This window comes from Hemibagrus wyckioides, linkage group LG10 (assembly GCF_019097595.1).
Source record: "Hemibagrus wyckioides isolate EC202008001 linkage group LG10, SWU_Hwy_1.0, whole genome shotgun sequence".
In the NCBI taxonomy this organism is placed as follows: Eukaryota; Metazoa; Chordata; class Actinopteri; order Siluriformes; family Bagridae; genus Hemibagrus; species Hemibagrus wyckioides.
The window spans coordinates 7800586-7818025 of NC_080719.1; the positions used below are offsets into that span (position 1 = coordinate 7800586).

At 38.4% G+C, this 17440-nt stretch overlaps 2 protein-coding genes and 1 long non-coding RNA gene across 3 annotated transcripts; 2 read left to right on the plus strand and 1 right to left on the minus strand.

Annotated features, from left to right (window-relative positions):
- Positions 1 to 271: 271 nt before the first annotated feature.
- Positions 272 to 6155, plus strand: eif4a3 (eukaryotic translation initiation factor 4A3). Its single transcript, XM_058401538.1, has 12 exons — positions 272 to 542; positions 1181 to 1253; positions 1777 to 1843; positions 1942 to 2004; positions 2106 to 2238; positions 2331 to 2411; positions 2502 to 2643; positions 3070 to 3208; positions 3786 to 3901; positions 4387 to 4494; positions 5693 to 5820; positions 5949 to 6155. Exons 1-12 carry the CDS (start codon positions 389 to 391, stop codon positions 5963 to 5965), a joined length of 1221 nt encoding a protein of 406 aa, XP_058257521.1. The 5' UTR covers positions 272 to 388; the 3' UTR covers positions 5966 to 6155.
- LOC131360799 (uncharacterized) lies at positions 6027 to 11089 on the minus strand. Its single transcript, XR_009205914.1, has 3 exons — positions 10785 to 11089; positions 9628 to 9791; positions 6027 to 6378 (listed from the first exon to the last, which is right to left on the minus strand). It is a non-coding gene; the product is annotated as an uncharacterized LOC131360799 (long non-coding RNA).
- On the plus strand, positions 9536 to 16330 carry opn6a (opsin 6, group member a). The gene is made up of 6 exons (XM_058401541.1): positions 9536 to 9798; positions 10700 to 10905; positions 12151 to 12250; positions 13482 to 13586; positions 15326 to 15549; positions 15836 to 16330. Exons 1-6 carry the CDS (start codon positions 9669 to 9671, stop codon positions 16328 to 16330), a joined length of 1260 nt encoding a protein of 419 aa, XP_058257524.1. The 5' UTR covers positions 9536 to 9668.
- Positions 16331 to 17440: the final 1110 nt, after the last annotated feature.

Below are 17440 nucleotides of genomic sequence, written 5' to 3' on the forward strand. Positions count from 1 at the left end.
GTAGCGTGAACCTTTTACATTTTCCATAAATTTCACCCAAAAGCCAAATATCCTTTTTGTGAGTAGTGTATATAGTAGATCCCCAAAAGTCCACGAGAATATATATATATATATATATATATATATATATATATATATATATATATATATATATATATATATATATAAAATCACTAGGGTTCTATCATAACAACCTATCTAAATTAAATCGTTTAACATCGTCATACCCTTCTATTACGTCATTCTCATTCCTGTCGCATGCCTTGCGCGTCACTTCCGTGATACACGCGGGGTTTCCTTTTTTTTCAGGCTCCTCCGTGTTTAGCGCGGACTAGCACGCTTTATATTCATCATATTTATTTGGATACACCAGCCTTGTTTCGCAGTCATGGCAGCGGCTCCGGCAAGTGGGAGAAAGCGAATCCTGAAGGAAGAAGATATGACCAAAGTGGAGTTTGAGACCAGTGAGGAGGTCGATGTTACGCCGACGTTTGATACGATGGGCCTGCGGGAGGATCTGCTCCGGGGGATCTACGCTTACGGTACAGTCCCGGGACTGGGGCCTGGTCCAGGGCCGACTAACTGAACGCTGTATAAAAGCTTCTTTTCTGTATAGTTTAGTGGTAATAAAATTCATTCACTTGAATAACGTGTATGTAGCTAAAATACCTTTTTACACTTTAAAAACCTGAGGTTGCTAGGTGGCCAGCTAACAGGGTAAGATGGCGTATTTTTTTTCTCACCCGTATTGAGACAGATATCGGTTAAATACATCCTGATGCGGCGTTTGTGAGAATACGGGTGGGAAAAGCGGCATTCTGATGTAGTTAGTTAAACACCGCAACAACCCTGCTGTTAATATCGTGTTCCGTGTTCTGTGCTCCTCTCTCTCTCTCTCTCTCTCTCTCTCTCTCTCTCTCTCTCTCTCTCTCCCCCTCTCCCCCCACATGTTTTGTAAGAATGTTCTAGGTGTTAAATTCTGATTGTGGAGTTCTTTTGTCATTGTCTTTGGTCATTACTATAAACAAGCTCAAAAGACATGGGCATTTTTTTTTTATTTGTTTTTTTTCCACATAAGCGACCGTGTTACCTTTTTGGTGTCTGCCACTGCAATGAAACACATGTTCACCCATTCTTTTGAGATCTAATCTGAAAATGCAATCTTCTGTTTTTTGTTTAGGTTTTGAGAAACCATCAGCTATCCAGCAGAGAGCTATTAAGCAAATTATAAAGGGGAGAGATGTCATTGCTCAGTGAGTTCTTCACTTTATTTTTTAAAAATCTAACCCTGATCTATTCTGATACTATATTTTGTTGTTGCTAAAATAAGAAATAATGCTTTCTACACTTCATATGGGTTAAGCGCACACAGTTGAATGCAAAAGTTTGCATCCCTGCTTGTAGGGAAAAAATAGACTTGTGCTTTTATTGAGTTTTCTGTTCTTTCTCTTTTTTGCTATTTTCCGAGTAAGCACTGCGATTATTAGCAAGCTTAAAAAGTGAAAAAGCAAGCTTAAAAAGTGCTAATACAAACAGTAAAGAAGTCATTATTTAGAAATGAAGAAACACAAACAAAACTTTGTGAAAAAGTAACTGCTGAAGAGATTCACAAACAATAAAAGATCTTCAAAAGCAACTAGAATAAAAATCTGTTAAGTTTTACTGTTAATATCTCAATGTACATTTGATAATCCACCATTTTGTTGGACCTTTAAATATCTTATTGTCCCTGTAAGTCTACTTCATCTCAAGCATCTGATTTTTCTTTCCCTTCAGGTCACAGTCCGGTACTGGTAAAACAGCCACGTTTTGTGTATCAGTGCTGCAGTGTCTGGACATTCAGGTAGTTAAACATGTCCTGCTTTACTGTAGCTTTCTACTTACAACACTCAGATGCACTGCTTTATCTGTTGCTCACATTGTATTCTCTCGAATGAATAGGTGCGTGAGACCCAGGCATTAATTTTGGCTCCAACCAGAGAGTTGGCTGGGCAAATTCAAAAGGTAAATAGATTTAAAAGTTGTTAATGTTATGTATCTGAAGATAGACTAGAAGATAGTCTCTGCTTCCTCATGCAGTGTTTAATGCTGATCCTGTTCTATAGGTTCTCCTTGCTCTGGGTGACTACATGAACGTCCAGTGCCATGCCTGTATCGGTGGCACGAACGTGGGTGAAGACATCAGGAAGCTCGACTACGGTCAGCACGTTGTGGCAGGAACCCCGGGCAGAGTTTTTGGTAATTGTGCTTATATTTATTGTAGTATTTGGTGCTTTTGATGTAGATTGAGTCAAGATGGTGAGCATGAACACTTTCGTTTCCTCCTGCAGATATGATCCGTCGGAGAAGTCTGAGGACACGTGCTATCAAGATGTTGGTTCTGGATGAAGCTGATGAAATGCTTAACAAAGGTAGGCTTGTTAGATTATTCAACTGGGCTGTATGTCTGTTATAGACTTCTGTGGGCTGCTCTTCAGATTTTGTCTAATCTTTGTGTGCAGGTTTTAAGGAGCAGATTTATGATGTGTATCGGTACCTGCCTCCTGCTACTCAAGTGGTTCTGATCAGTGCCACCCTGCCACACGAGATCCTGGAGATGACCAACAAATTCATGACAGACCCCATCCGCATCTTGGTCAAGCGGTGAGGAAGAGTGTAGAGAGTGTAGAACTAACCAGTGGAGCTAAAATATGCAAAGCACAACATCAAACTTGGGAAAAGATATTTGCAATCGCTCGTGCTTTGTTGGCATTCAGAGGTTACATACGTCTCTTGGATTTTATTAGTGACTTTATGCTATTGCATCTACAATTGTTTATAGTAAAGAGCAACCAAGAGCTGAATGTAAAACTTCCTACTGATTCACAGAGCATTAGTAAAAGTAGTTCATGTGAGTTGTGATACCTTTCTATTAAATAAATAAATACAAAATAAACGTAAATACAAACTGGCTGGAAAACAGAAAAGCTCTACCTTATGGTATTTTTGATAGCACCCAATCGTAATAAATTTTTCCTTGTCTACTTTCTTTGAGAGAAATAAATTTTAATTTGCTGTTTTTGTGTGTAGTGATGAGTTGACACTGGAGGGCATTAAGCAGTTCTTTGTGGCTGTGGAGAGAGAAGAGTGGAAATTCGACACACTGTGTGATCTGTATGACACGCTGACCATCACGCAAGCGGTCATCTTCTGCAACACCAAGCGAAAGGTCAGTACCACATTCACACACACTAAAGCATTCGTAAACACAATACTGTGCTCACAAGAGCAGCCATGCAAATGTTTTTTTTGGTCATTTGGTTACAGTTATTAATAACACTGACTGTGCCATTGTTTTATTGGTTCATTGTTCTAACTGACCGTATAACCAGAATTTTGCAGAATCTATGCAAACCCACCCAATTCAACACAAATCTGATGCTAAATGAAAGCTTCTAGTGTGAAAAGATTCTGAGCAAAATCAGCAACTCATTTCAGAATGCTACTCTAATACCTTCACGCATTTTGCTATTCACAATTTCTGCCAATATTTGATGGGCAAAAAAATCTACTTTAATAGGCTGACTGACCTTGGTCTGTTTAAAGCATAGCAGCACTGGTTCAGGAGCTGTGAGTGGGAATGTACCATAGAAACAAAAAGCACAGATAATGTTTCACAGTGAGAGGAAACCATCTCTCAAATGCACTGGCAGTTGCCACGTTGTTTATGCTTCTAATTAGCCGTATTATTTTTTGTTTAATCATTATTCCCAAAGTGATTCCACATCTGATTTTATTCTGTGTAGGTGGACTGGCTGACTGAAAAGATGAGGGAGGCAAATTTCACTGTGGCCTCTATGCACGGAGACATGCCACAGAAAGAAAGAGAGTCCATTATGAAGGAGTTTCGATCTGGAGCCAGGTAATACATCAGCCTGATCAGCTGAGCTTTATGCATCTGTTCCATCATGACAGATGTTAGCAGCAATCATAGTTACATATTACATCCAGTATTGAATTTATTTAATCTTGTTTTTAATATCGCCTCACAACTTCTGAAACTAACCAACATATTAGAAAGGAAAACAATGAATAGTTTTTACATCCCCAAGAACCCAATGTCTTGGTGATGAACAAGAAGTGATTACAGTTCTTGATATAATTCTAGGCTTGGAACACTCTGTATACCATACACACAAAACTATTGAAAATCAACAAAATGACACGTGAAATGACGAGCCGAGGTCTTTTAGCTCTCCCAAAAGAATTTCTATAGAATTACAGTTATCCAAATATATTCGTCTCAGAAGTTGAAATGAAAATGAACTGCAGTCCCACGGTCCTTTTGGTTTAATTGTTTTTGAAAATGCAGTATAGAAAATATTTTGTGTTTGTGTGTTGCGATAGCCGAGTGCTGATCTCTACAGACGTGTGGGCCAGAGGGTTGGACGTGCCACAAGTCTCCCTCATCATCAACTATGATCTGCCCAACAACAGAGAGTTGTACATCCACAGGTATGGTTATTTGTTATGAAACACTATTTGATCAAATACTCTTTGAGCTCTTAATCCAGTGTTAATCCACTGTGTGATGAGAGACCTTGCTGCTCTTCTGCTTCCATTACCTTGTTATTAATACAGTAATCCCCCGCTATATCATGGTCCCGCTATATCGTGGTTTTTTTATTCGGAACGTAACAAATATTTTTGCGGATTTTCCCGGTATATCGTGGTATCCGCAAACCTTATAGTGCATTGTTTATATGTTAATAAGGTAATTTTATTGATAAAAATATAATTATTAATTACAAAATATAAACAGCAATTAAAATAAAGTAATGTTAATAATGTATCAAATACTGTACAGCGTAGCATTGTTTAGAAAAGCGGGGATGCTGAAAATCAAAACACGGTACGGCTGGAGGAACAAGTCTGACCAATCGGAATGCCCCATTAATCTAATCACGGTTGTGATTGGCTGCTGGGTATGCGTGCAGTTGGGGAAAGGGAAGCAGAATTCTCCAGCATCCCAGTTCATGTGTCACTGTCCTGGGTGTTTGGGTTTATTCTGTGTACGCTGTATTTTTATGGTTTTTCTGCAAGCCCGATTATGTCGCCCAAACGTTCTGCACCTTCTAAGGCTTCTGGCAAGGAACATACATACATACAGTACTCACTATAAATGTGATATTCCTACGAATATACCCAAAATTCATCTCACTATATGCTTGCAAATGTTTTCTGTGTGGGTGTAAAGAGTGTGGGAGGGTCATTTATGGCTTTTATCACAGGTTTTCGTTTATCGCGGGTGAGTTTGGAACGTAATCCCCACGATAAACAGGGGATTACTGTATATATTACACTACAGTGCTGAAGAATGCTTGATTCTGATTGGCCAGTTAATCAGCTCAGACAGTGGTGATTGATGTAACTCAAATCTGTCATTCTAAACTATAAACTGCTAGAAAGTGTCGTGTGTTTAATTAAAAATTTTTTTTTGCCAAATTACAAGAATGACAAGTACATGAAATTCTGATGTACTGTTATATCAGGGTGTAAGGTTTAATCTAAAGAAGGAGAAATACATCATGTGCATTATCTGTGCTGCAAAGAGTAGATATTGCATCCAGGACTCTAGTCAGTCATGCATCATGCACTGTGAAAACGAGTGAAGTGCAAACCTGGGGTGTAACTGGTGTTTCCTTCTCCACAGAATCGGACGATCAGGTCGTTATGGCCGTAAGGGTGTGGCCATCAACTTCGTAAAGAACGACGACATCCGCATCCTCCGTGATATCGAGCAGTACTACTCCACACAGATTGATGAAATGCCAATGAATGGTATGTTTACAGTGCATGTCTATACGGTTAAACTTACTGAAGCATATCAGTGTGTATCTTGCAGTTGCTAAATGATGTTAAGACTTCATTAATATTGGTCATTTTGTGTCTTTTTGTTTTTCCCCCAGTGGCTGATCTGATCTGAAGCTTTTATGGAGGTGACAAACAGGAGTGCAGAACGTTTTTAATTTACAGTTCCTTACTACTTTTTTTTTTTTTTTTTTTTTTTACTGTGGTCTGGTAATGTAGCTCACTTTACTTATTGTTGATGGATGGCTACTCTCAGTAGCGATTTACAGTGACCTTTTGTAAATAAAGAATCTTTGTTGAAACCATTCACCTCTTTTCATTTGGAAAATTAGTCAGTAGTGGATTCTACCATCATTTTGGAGCCCTGGTGTTTCTTTCTGTCTAGTTGCACTTATACTCACACTTCTTGTAGCTTGTTTGCTCATCTCTAAGCTCTACCTGCTTCCTTCATGCATGCCGTCTTCAGAATCTCTCAGCAGGAAGGCTCTTGGCTTCACCCACAACGGGCAAACGACAACAACCTGTATGCTGATCAGAAAAGAACGGATTAGCTAAAGTCTAATCCTCACATGGGTCCATGTACAGAACACGCTGTCGGTTTAAACCCATGTACACAGACAATACGCTGTCCATCACTGTTAAACCGTGAGCCTAGGAGAGCAAATGTAGGTATTTAGCAGTTTCTCAGGTCTCACACTGTTATGTGAGAATAGAATCTTCCCACAGACTCCAATGTATTACAGATCTGATCCAGTACCAAACTGACATTTTAGTACTAATTCAGTTCTGATAACTTCATTCAGTATCAGATCGGTGCATGGTGCATATCAGATTTTTACATCCCTAGATAGTGTTTTCTGGCTTCAATGCACCAATTTTAAATTTAGGATGGGTTTCGTAGTGTCCAGAATCAGGAAACTATTACACATTTCAATCAATGAGGAGAAGCCACAGATGGACAATAGTAGTTACCACCCTGGAGTTAAGTATTTTTATTTCTCTTATATAATATTCCTGTAGCAATTTAAGCAAAAATGTTGACTTTTAAAAGTTAAACTTATTATGGAATGACCACGAAATGAGCTCGGTCCTTTATTTTTACATTTATGGCATTTGGCAGACGCACTTATGAAGAGCAACTTACAATTTCTCTCTCTCTCTTTTAATACAACTGAGTAATTAAGGGTTAAGGGCCTTGCTCAGGTGCCCAGCAGTGGCAGCTTGGTGGACCTGGGATTTGAACTGATGACCTTCCAATCAGTAGTCCAACAACTTAACCACTAAGCTACCATATCCTTTACTGCTTATGTTACACCCGCAAGTATTGCAACACTCGTAATCCAGCTTGTCATGTTACTGAGAAAGAAGAAAACCTTCTTTCCTGAACACTCTTCCATGGTGAAAACCTTAAAGCAAGAGCTTTACATCTGAATGTAACAAAGCTCTGAAACTGGAGTCCTAAATATTAAATAAACATCTTACAGAAAGCTGCACTGATTAGGCATAACATTATGACCACCTGCCTAATACTGTGTTGGTCCCCCTTTTGCTGCCAAAACAGCCCTGACCCGTCATGCACTGTGTATTCTGACACCTTTCTATCAGAACCAGCATTAACTTCTTCAGCAATGTGAGCAACAGTAGCTCGTCTGTTGGATCGGCTCACACCTTGGCCGCCCATGACCCTGTCTCCAGTTCACCACTGTTCCTTCCTTTGATCACTTTTGATAGATACTGACCACTGCAGACTTGGAACAGTCTAGCCATCACAATTTGGCCCTTGTCAAACTCTCTAAAATCCTTACACTTGCCAATTTTTCCTGCTTCTGACATCAACTTTGAGGACAAAATGTTCACTTGCTGCCTAATATATCCCACCCACTAACAGGTGCCATGATGAGGAGATAATCAGTCTTATTCACGGCACCTCTCAGTGTTCATAATGTTATGCCTGATTGGTGTATGCACAAGTGTTTATTTCTGTTATAGAAAATTACTTAACACCTTCTGACTGCTCAGATAATTTTGAGAAATTAATATATAGAAATAATAGTTATAGAATAGAAACAGATATACAGATATCTCCTAGCAGAAAAGTGATACGAGTTCCTGAGTAATGTCTTTGACAGCTCTCCCTTAAGGAATCAGGTGCATCTAAGGATTATCCTGAAGACACTTCCCTCAGATCCTATTAGCCCTGTGATCCCATTACAGACAGAACCACTGCAATGGCTGCTGCTGACTAAAGCAACAACCTCAGGAAAAAAAGCCAATGTTGTCCTCTACATTTTTTTGTGTTTATGTCTCAGTTGTAACTCTGGACACTACCATTATAGGTAATATGTTGAAAATCTGTGAATGTGAGAATATGAGAGGATTTAGCTGACATGGTTGGGGTTCACTTGTCCCTAAGTCAATAGAATGAGTATTTCAAACAGCACCACAATGACTGGGGTAATTACTGCTGAAGTACACTACAGTGTTAGAGGAAAAGCCATGATTGGAGTATTATGCATTGCTTTGTTGCAGATGTAATCTGTTTAAGAGGAAAAAAGTGACAGAAAGAACTATAATGGTGCAGTGTCACCAAATAACTGTGAAATTGAATTAATTAATTAATTTATTTATTTATCTATCCATCCATCCATCTATCTATTTAACCCCGATAAAATGGGAAGGTTGCATCAGGAGGGGGATCTGGGGTAAAACCTGTGCTAAAATCAAAATGTGTGGATCAGATGATCTGCTGTGGCGACCCAGAACAGGGAGCAGCTGAAGAACAACAACATGCTTTAGCAACATTAAAGTTGAATATTCCAGACCCCAATGAGGATTAATGAATGAATATAGTTTTTAATGTGTGTACTAAATAGGAGATTCATGACTTTTTGGAATTTTAATTTTTAATTTAAACATTTTTTTTTCCTTAGCAATTTTTGAAATGTCTCTAAAATCTATGGAAGGAGTCTCCAGTGTCAGTAAGCTTCCAGGCATGTCTTTAAGATGAAGGAACTTTGTACAATTGTACAGTGTCTCAGTTGCATCACAAGCTATTCAATTCAACACAGATAGAAAAACAAAGAGGTCGAAGAACGACGTTTTCTACAAAGTTAAACACATCTACGGACATAAAATGCATAACGTATTATTTAATAATAATTTAATAATTATTATATAAAATACTGAAGGCTGTGTGGTAAACATGGTTCTTTATCCTGCATGTTAATTTATTCTTCTTGCCAGCTCATGTCCATAGGAGAAACTTTAACATCATACTAATCGGTTGTTGATTATTTTTCTTTAATAATTCCCCATGGAAGTGTTTTATTCCTTACACTCAGAGATTTGAGACAGGTCTTTCTTCACTCATCTGCCTGGATTCTCTAAGCTTCACATGTCTATCGCTCATCTCAGTGGTATTTTTAGCTATTATTAAGAGAGAGACAGACAGAGAGAGAGAGAGAGACATACAGAAAGAGATAGACAGAAAGACAGACAAACAGAGGGAAAGGGACAGACAGACAGACAGACAGACAGACAGAGAGGGACAGAGAAAGAGGGAGAGTGAGGGAGAGGGACAGAGAGAGGGGGAGGCAAAGGGAGAGGGAGAGAGACAGAGAGAAAGAGAGTCAGATATTACACTCAGGCTCTGTGCCAATCTGCACACTACAGGGGGTGCGTGAGTGTTTAGGCATGCTAGTTAGTAACCTTGGGTAATATGTGGATTTGGACCTAACCCTCTGGCTTCAGTGTGGGAACAGCAGCAGGGGGTCGTACCTTCTTTTAACCAGAGCACTGAAGCTTGAGAAGCTTTAGTCATGTCCTCCACCAGAGCTCTGGAGGCGGTGAACATTCCGTGGAGGAACAACAACTTCAGCCTGCTGAGTAAAGACGCTCCGTTGTCCGACCAGGGAGACACCATCATCGGAGTTTACCTGCTGCTGCTCGGTAACACATTTATCACAGAGTCAAGTTTCTTCCCATTTAATAATCCATTTAATTAAATTTTTTTATTATTTAAAAAATGCAGACAATTTTGTCCATAAAATAACTGTCCATATAACATTTCTTACTTTTATTTCTTTTTAAAAAAATATTATTATTATTTATTTATTTATTTAGTAGTAGCAATATTGGTAGTATTTAATTGTATGTATTTACTCCAGACAATTATATCTCTGCTCACAATAGATTAAATAAATACATTATTTTAAGTGATAAATTGTTTGTGCATCTGAGTAACTTATTTAAATAAATTTGCATACCAGATAATCTCACAATGTTCATGTCAGAAGAAATCTACTGTAATTTAATGGTATTAACGGTGACTGTCTCTTGGGTTTGGTCCTCTTTTGGAAGTCTTATTGGCTGCCTATAGAACCCAATAACAGACTTCTTTTAGACTCTTTATCTTTAGACTTTGTCTGTCTGTCTGTAGGATGCTGTCTGACAGACACGTCTCTTACATGTAAACACAGCTTTGTCTCACCTCTGATAGCACAGATAGCATCATGTACCAGAGCTCTGATATCAGTGTAATATCTAAAAAATTAAAGAATGGGATTGGTTTATAAATTGACAGATGGATTGATTGATTGATTGATTGATTGATTGATTGATTGACTGACAGCAGAGGAGGTTTTAAATTTAGGACCATGAGATATCTCTGAAATCTTAAATCTTAAAAATGATATCAGGATTCTGTTTGGAATCAAGTGGATAAAATATCCTGCAGGTATAATTTGTTGATCATGTTGATGACATAAATCATAAATATATATTCAGGAGTCTATAGTGCATGTATAGGTGTTTAAAATATTACTGTGTGTGTGTGTGTTTATTTCTACAGGTTGGCTGTCATGGTTTGGAAACAGTATAGTGATCTTTGTCCTGTTAAAGCAGAGGGCGACTCTACAACCCACAGATTACCTCACCCTTAACCTGGCCATATCAGACGCCAGCATCTCCGTGTTCGGATACTCCCGCGGCATCCTGGAGATCTTCAACGTGTTTCAGGATAATGGATACCTCATCACCTCAGTGTGGACCTGCCAGGTACATGAGTGTGTGCTGTATTGTAAAGATCATAGAGAATTGGGAAAACATTAGAAACATTATATTTCCCATTAAATGATGGAGTTATATAAAGGTTGTAAAAAAGAGGCAACCTCTGGCTTTGTTAAAGGTCCATTAACACAGCTAGACCCATCAGAAGAAAAAGCTGGACTTCCACTCGCCTCCACAGTACTGAGGGTGTGGAGTTAACACCATAATGCTTCCTAATGTCACATTCTGATCTTGTTAAAAGCCAAATGATGAGAGTCCCATTACCACTCAGTGAACTATACAAAATAATTACAGGGCTGTGAATAGCACAGAGACAACACTGCTTTTCCATGGACTGTCAGTAATTGATTTGTTCCTCTTTGTGTATGCTTTTAAAGCAGGTAAGAGGCTTTTCAGTAGCATTAAAAAGACTCCAGCTGGTGTTTCAGCTTCGGTGACCTATAGTTCTTATTTTGAGGCTACTGATAGGTTTAATTTTTCTGACACAGTTAAAAATAATAAGACAATTAAACTGTGTGTTCAAGCAAAGTTTTATTTTCCTATTGTTCAATTACAGGAACCAAAAAATCCATAACATTTTTCCATAACAAATAAATGAATTTTCTGCAGAAACAATTCAGCAGGCTGTAGCACTACCTGTTGTGTCTGCCCTGTGTGTGTGTGTGTGTGTCTGTGTAATTAAGGAGGATTTTGCCGGTTAAATACAGACTTAGACTCGGCTGAATTAAGACAACACGTGTTAGACAGGGACAGGATATGTTTAGCAGGCGTGATCAGTCAATCTGTTATTAACAGTCTTGACAGGATTCAGATTCATGTGTGCTTCTCATTGCACCTGATTTGTATCTGATACTGTTTTCCAATAAAACCATGATCATAAGCACCTGAAAGAAAGAAAGAAAGAAAGAAAGAAAGAAAGAAAGAAAGAAAGAAAGAAAGAAAGAAAGAAAGAAAGAAAGTCAGCCATGCTCCATCGTCAGTATAACTTTTAAGAGTGACGAGTGACTCAAGTGTTCCAGTGCATCAATTCATAATACACATAACAAACTGAACAAATTGTTGTTAGTTTAAACAAACAGCTTGACATTTTGAGTGAATTTTCTTTACTCTTCGTGTCGTTAAATCTTTTTCATTGTAACATGATGATGATGATGATGATGTAATCAGACGATGAATCAGTTGATGAGTGGCAGCATGTTTCAGATACATCATCTCTCACTCTTTCTCTTTTAGGTGGACGGCTTCTTCACTCTCCTTTTTGGCCTGGGTAGCATTACCACGTTAAGTGCCATCAGTGTCACTCGTTATATAAAGGGATGTTACCCAAGCAAAGGTAAACTGAAGGGTTAGCCTACATTCACACCAGCATGTGACAAACCAAAAGACAATCATATGTTATCTTGTCAAGAATCTCTCGTTAAATGTCAATAGAGTCATTGCAAAGAAAAATAAAGTCTGGAACGAAGTAGCAGTGATAGTTTTGTGAATGTGTGGCGCTAATACAATTAGTTTGCTTTGCTAATCTGCCAGTACACTAGTCTGCAGCCTAGCATGTAACATGTAAGTTAAGCAATTGATTTTTTTATGATGCTCACCAGTGCCATTAGTATCAGTCACTAAGTCACTACATAACCTTGAAGAGACACTTATAACTACCACTGACACAAAGCTTACATTCATATGTGTTCATACTGTACATATTAAGTTTTGCTAACCTAGCTACCTTGATTTAATCAATTAGAATTAAGAATTTGAAAATATTTTTTTAATAAATGTGCAAGGTAGCCAACAAAAAATTTCTTGAAGAAATTTTAACAATCATTAAAGCCAACTTGAAATAACTGACCAAAGCTATCATGACAGGACCTTCCTTCCTTCCTTCCTTCCATCCATCCATCCATCCTCCCTTTTACTTCATATTAAAGGAATAACACTGATTATCTCCTTATCATGGCACCTGTTAGTCGGTGGGATATATTAGGCAGCAAGTGAATATTCTTTCCTCAAAGTTGATGTGTTAGAAGCAGGAAAAATGCAAGCGTAAGGATTTGAGCGAGTTTGACAAGGGCCAAATTGTGATGACTAGATGACTGGATCAGAGCATCTCCAAAACTGCAGCTCATGTGGGGTGTGCAGTGGTCAGTATCTATCAAATGTATCCTTTAAGTCCTGTAAGTATCCATGTAGACCCCACCTCGCAACTTACAGGACTTAAAGGATCTGCTGCTAACATCTTGGTGTCAGATACCACAGCACACCTTCAGGGCTCTAGTGGAGTTCATGCCTCGACAGGTCAGGACTGTTTTGGCAGCAAAAGGGGGACCAACACAATATTAGGCAGGTGGTCATAATTTTATGCCTGACAGGTGTATTTGTGTTGTGATGTTTTAATCTTCAAGAAATATCTTCAAAGCAGTCACCAGCTGAAGTCATTCCCAACATCTCATCCACTGTATAGAAAACTGTATAAAAAGAGTTCGCTGTCAGCTACATTAAAGCCTATATGATGGGAAATATTTGTGTTTCGTACCTTTTAGATTAAAGTAGTTCTTTTTTCTTCACAGCTCACTGTATCACAAACACCACTGTAGGCCTGAGTATCCTGTTTATATGGATTTCATCTGTATTCTGGTCTACAGCTCCACTGGTGGGCTGGGGAAGTTACACAGGTCCGTATGATACGTGTTCATATAACACTCTCTGGATTTCTGGATGTTTGTGAAAGCTTGCATATGTACAGTTGCAGCTCTAAGCTGTTATTGGTCTAGCCTAGCCCTTTGTTGTTTTCTACTTTTTATTCACTTCTTCTGCTTTCTTTTCCTTGATTGCTGTTTGTCTTTGATTCTTAATTCACATATTCTCAATGATCATTTTAATCATCATACCACTGAGCTGAGCTTGTTACAAATGATATGTAAATAATGCATGATTACTTCCATTTCTTTGGGCATTTAACAAGCTCAATGGTTCAATTTAGTCTCGTAACCTCTAGATCATTTGGAAATATCAAATGAGAAGAATTAAGAGCTTCAGTTATTCACTGCTCTTACACAATACAGAGGCCAAAGGTTAGCAAAAACTCTGATGGGTAACGATAATATGTGAATGATTTGAAGAAAATGAAGCTGTTTAAGTGTCACAGCTGAGGTATAATTAAGCAGCAGTAGAATTTTTATATAATTAAGCAAAAGTAGGATAATTAAACAAGAGCAGAAACCCTGAAGAAAATGAGATATAAATAACCAGATAAAAGGAGATAAAACTGGAAAAACAAAAACAACAAAAAACAAGACTACAAGTATTAGTACAATAATAAAATAATCCAACTTGGAGCTACAGCCTTACATATGCACAGAAAGCTGCAATAACTAAAAAGCTGAGGCGGCATAAAGAAGTGGCAGCAATTTCGAGATCTGAATATTGGTTCATCATATGGCCAGTTGTTTGTGGACACCTAAACATCACAGTCATATGTTTTCCTTCCCCATACTATTGGCAGAATTGCTTCTGTTTGTTATAGTATTATAATTTCCTTTCACTTGAAATAAGAAGCCCAAACCTGTTCCAGCATGACAATGCCTCTGTGCACAAAGTCCTGACCTCAACCTCACTGGACACCTTTGAGATGAACTGGAACCCTGACTGCACCCCAGACCTCCTCACCTGACATCAGTATCTGATCTTGCTATTGCTAAATGAGCACAAATCCCCACAGCCACGATCCGACATCTAGGGGAAAGCCTACTAAAAATTGTGAATTGTTTTTTTTAATTTTTTTAACTTATTTATTTTTATACACTGAAACAAATTACAAACAATGGACATTCCTTGACAAACAAAACTAGACAGTCCTTGACAACAGCAGTGACTTAAATAAATAACCAAAAATAAGATTAGCAGAAAGAAAACACATACATTCATATAAATAAATGAATATATATATTTTTTTTAATAAATATATAAATATATAAATAAATAGTAATAATAATAATAATAATAATAATAATAATAATAAAACACAGGGAATTAGTAAAAGTTTCTTACTGATGAATTGATTTTCAGTGCATCAAGATATATAATAATAATAATAGGTGTCCACCTTTGTATAAAAATGTTTGCTGAGGCTGTTACAGCAACTAAATGAGGCTAAAACTGGATTGTGATGTTTAACAAGCGCAAATAGGTATGATGGTCCGGTGTCCACAAACCATTGGCCATATAGTGTATATAGGTGGCACTGATAAAGGCTTGTGCTTATAGTATACTATGCAAGAGCAGAAAGGTTTTACAGAATTACTTGCTGAACCTCTGTCAGACTTTAATCAACAAACCACTCCTAATAAATTATATCCAAAACACTATGATGTGATCTGTGTGTCTGTTAAAGTGAGTGTTTCTGCTTCTACAGATCGAGGGTACGGTACCTGTGAGATCGACTGGGCCAAAGCGAATTACTCCACCATCCACAAATCCTACATCATCACCATCCTGATCCTTTGTTTCTTTGTTCCTGTGCTGATCATGCTGTTCTGCTACGTGTCCATCATCAACACTGTGAAGCGAGGCAACGCCATGTCAGCAGACGGAGACTTGACCGACAGACAGAGAAAGATTGAGAGAGATGTCACTGTAGTGAGTGGGATTTGATTTCTCCAGGATGTATTCCCACCTTTTCTAGGAATAATAACATAAATGCAAACAAATGTTCTTGAAAATAGCATCATTTTGTAAGATACTGAGGTTGAATACATGTAACGTCTTCTGGTCTTTCTCTTAACATTATTATTTGTAATCATTGGATATCTTATCTCATACACTGGCTTGATGATCACCCATCAAAAAAATCCCATCATTAAATCATCTATCAATCTGAGATAGACAGCTCTAAATGAAAGCCATTGTTCTGTCTGTGTTTTAGGTTTCTATAGTCGTCTGCACAGCATTCATCCTGGCCTGGTCTCCGTATGCCGTGGTGTCCATTTGGTCAGCGTGCGGCTTCCACGTACCCAGTTTGACCAGCATCTTCACCCGGCTCTTCGCCAAGTCCGCAAGCTTCTACAATCCGCTCATCTACTTCGGCCTCAGCTCTAAATTTCGCAAAGATGTTGCTGTGCTCCTGCCCTGCACCCGACATCGCAGCGATGCAGTCAAACTCAAGCGCTACACACACATGAAGGCCAAAGGAGAGGAGTTTCACAGGTACAGAGCTGAAGAACCAGATGCGTGTGTTCCTGCTTACCAACTGGCCATGAAGGAGCCCCAGGCAGGAGGAGAGCCTGTTAACCCCATGCCCAGCCCTGACTCTGGGGTGTGCAGCCATCCCCGCACTCCTCCTCCACTCAGCAAGCAGGTGCATTTCATTCAGATACCTCAAACATCTGAGTCCCTTGAGTACGAGTCTGACAGACTGTAGAATGTAGTGAATCAATCTGTAACTATTGTTCTGAATTTTAAAACATACCAAAAACTGACCAGTAGGACTGAAAAGGTCAAATCATATTTTTGTATATATGTAAATGATAATAAAATAAAAATGAAAACATTTGATCCAGCTGTTTTTACTTTCTCTTCATATATATATATGTATATATATAGAATTAAAAGGTGTCCAAACTTTTGACTGGTAGTGTATATATATATGGTGTGTGTGTGTATGTATGTGTGTGTATATATATATATATATATACACACCTTTTAAATCAATGTTTTTGGTTTAGGGATTTATTTTCTACATTCTAGAGCAATACTGGAGATTTCAAAACTATGAAATAACACACATGGACTTAAGTAATCCATATGTAATGACAACAAAAAACAGTCAGTTGTTATTTTAAGACACGAAGGTCAGGTGTTCTGGAATAGTTCTTTCAAGAACAGTATGGTCAAGTGCATTTGCAAAACCCATCAAGCACCATGATGAAACTGGCTCACATGAAGACCATCCCAGTAAAGCAAGACCAAAACTTACCTCTGCTGCAGAGGAGAAGTTCATTTAGAGTTACCAGCCTCAGAAATCACCAATTAACAGCACCTCAGATTAGAGCCGTTATGAAGGCTTTACAGAGCATCAGTAGCAGACATATCTCAATATCAACTGTTCAAACGACATTATTGTGTATTTCGGCCGCCTTCAGCATTGTTTTACAATGTAGAAAGAAATAAACATCAGGAAAGACCATGGAATTAGAAGATGTGTCCAAACTTTTGACTGGTAGTGTGTGTGTGTGTATATTATATATATACAGTATATACCTTCACTGACCAGGCACAACATTATGACCACCTGCTTAATATTGTGTTGGTCCCCATTTTGCTCCCAAGACAGTATTCTGACACCTTTCTATCAGAACCAGCATTAACTTCTTCAGCAATTTGAGCAACAGTAGCTCGTCTGCTGGATCAGACCACACGGACCAGCCTTCACTCACCAAAGTGCATCAGTGAGCCTTGGCCATCCATGACCCTGTTGCCAGGTCACCACAGTTCCTTCCTTGGATCACTTTGATAGATACTGACCACTGCA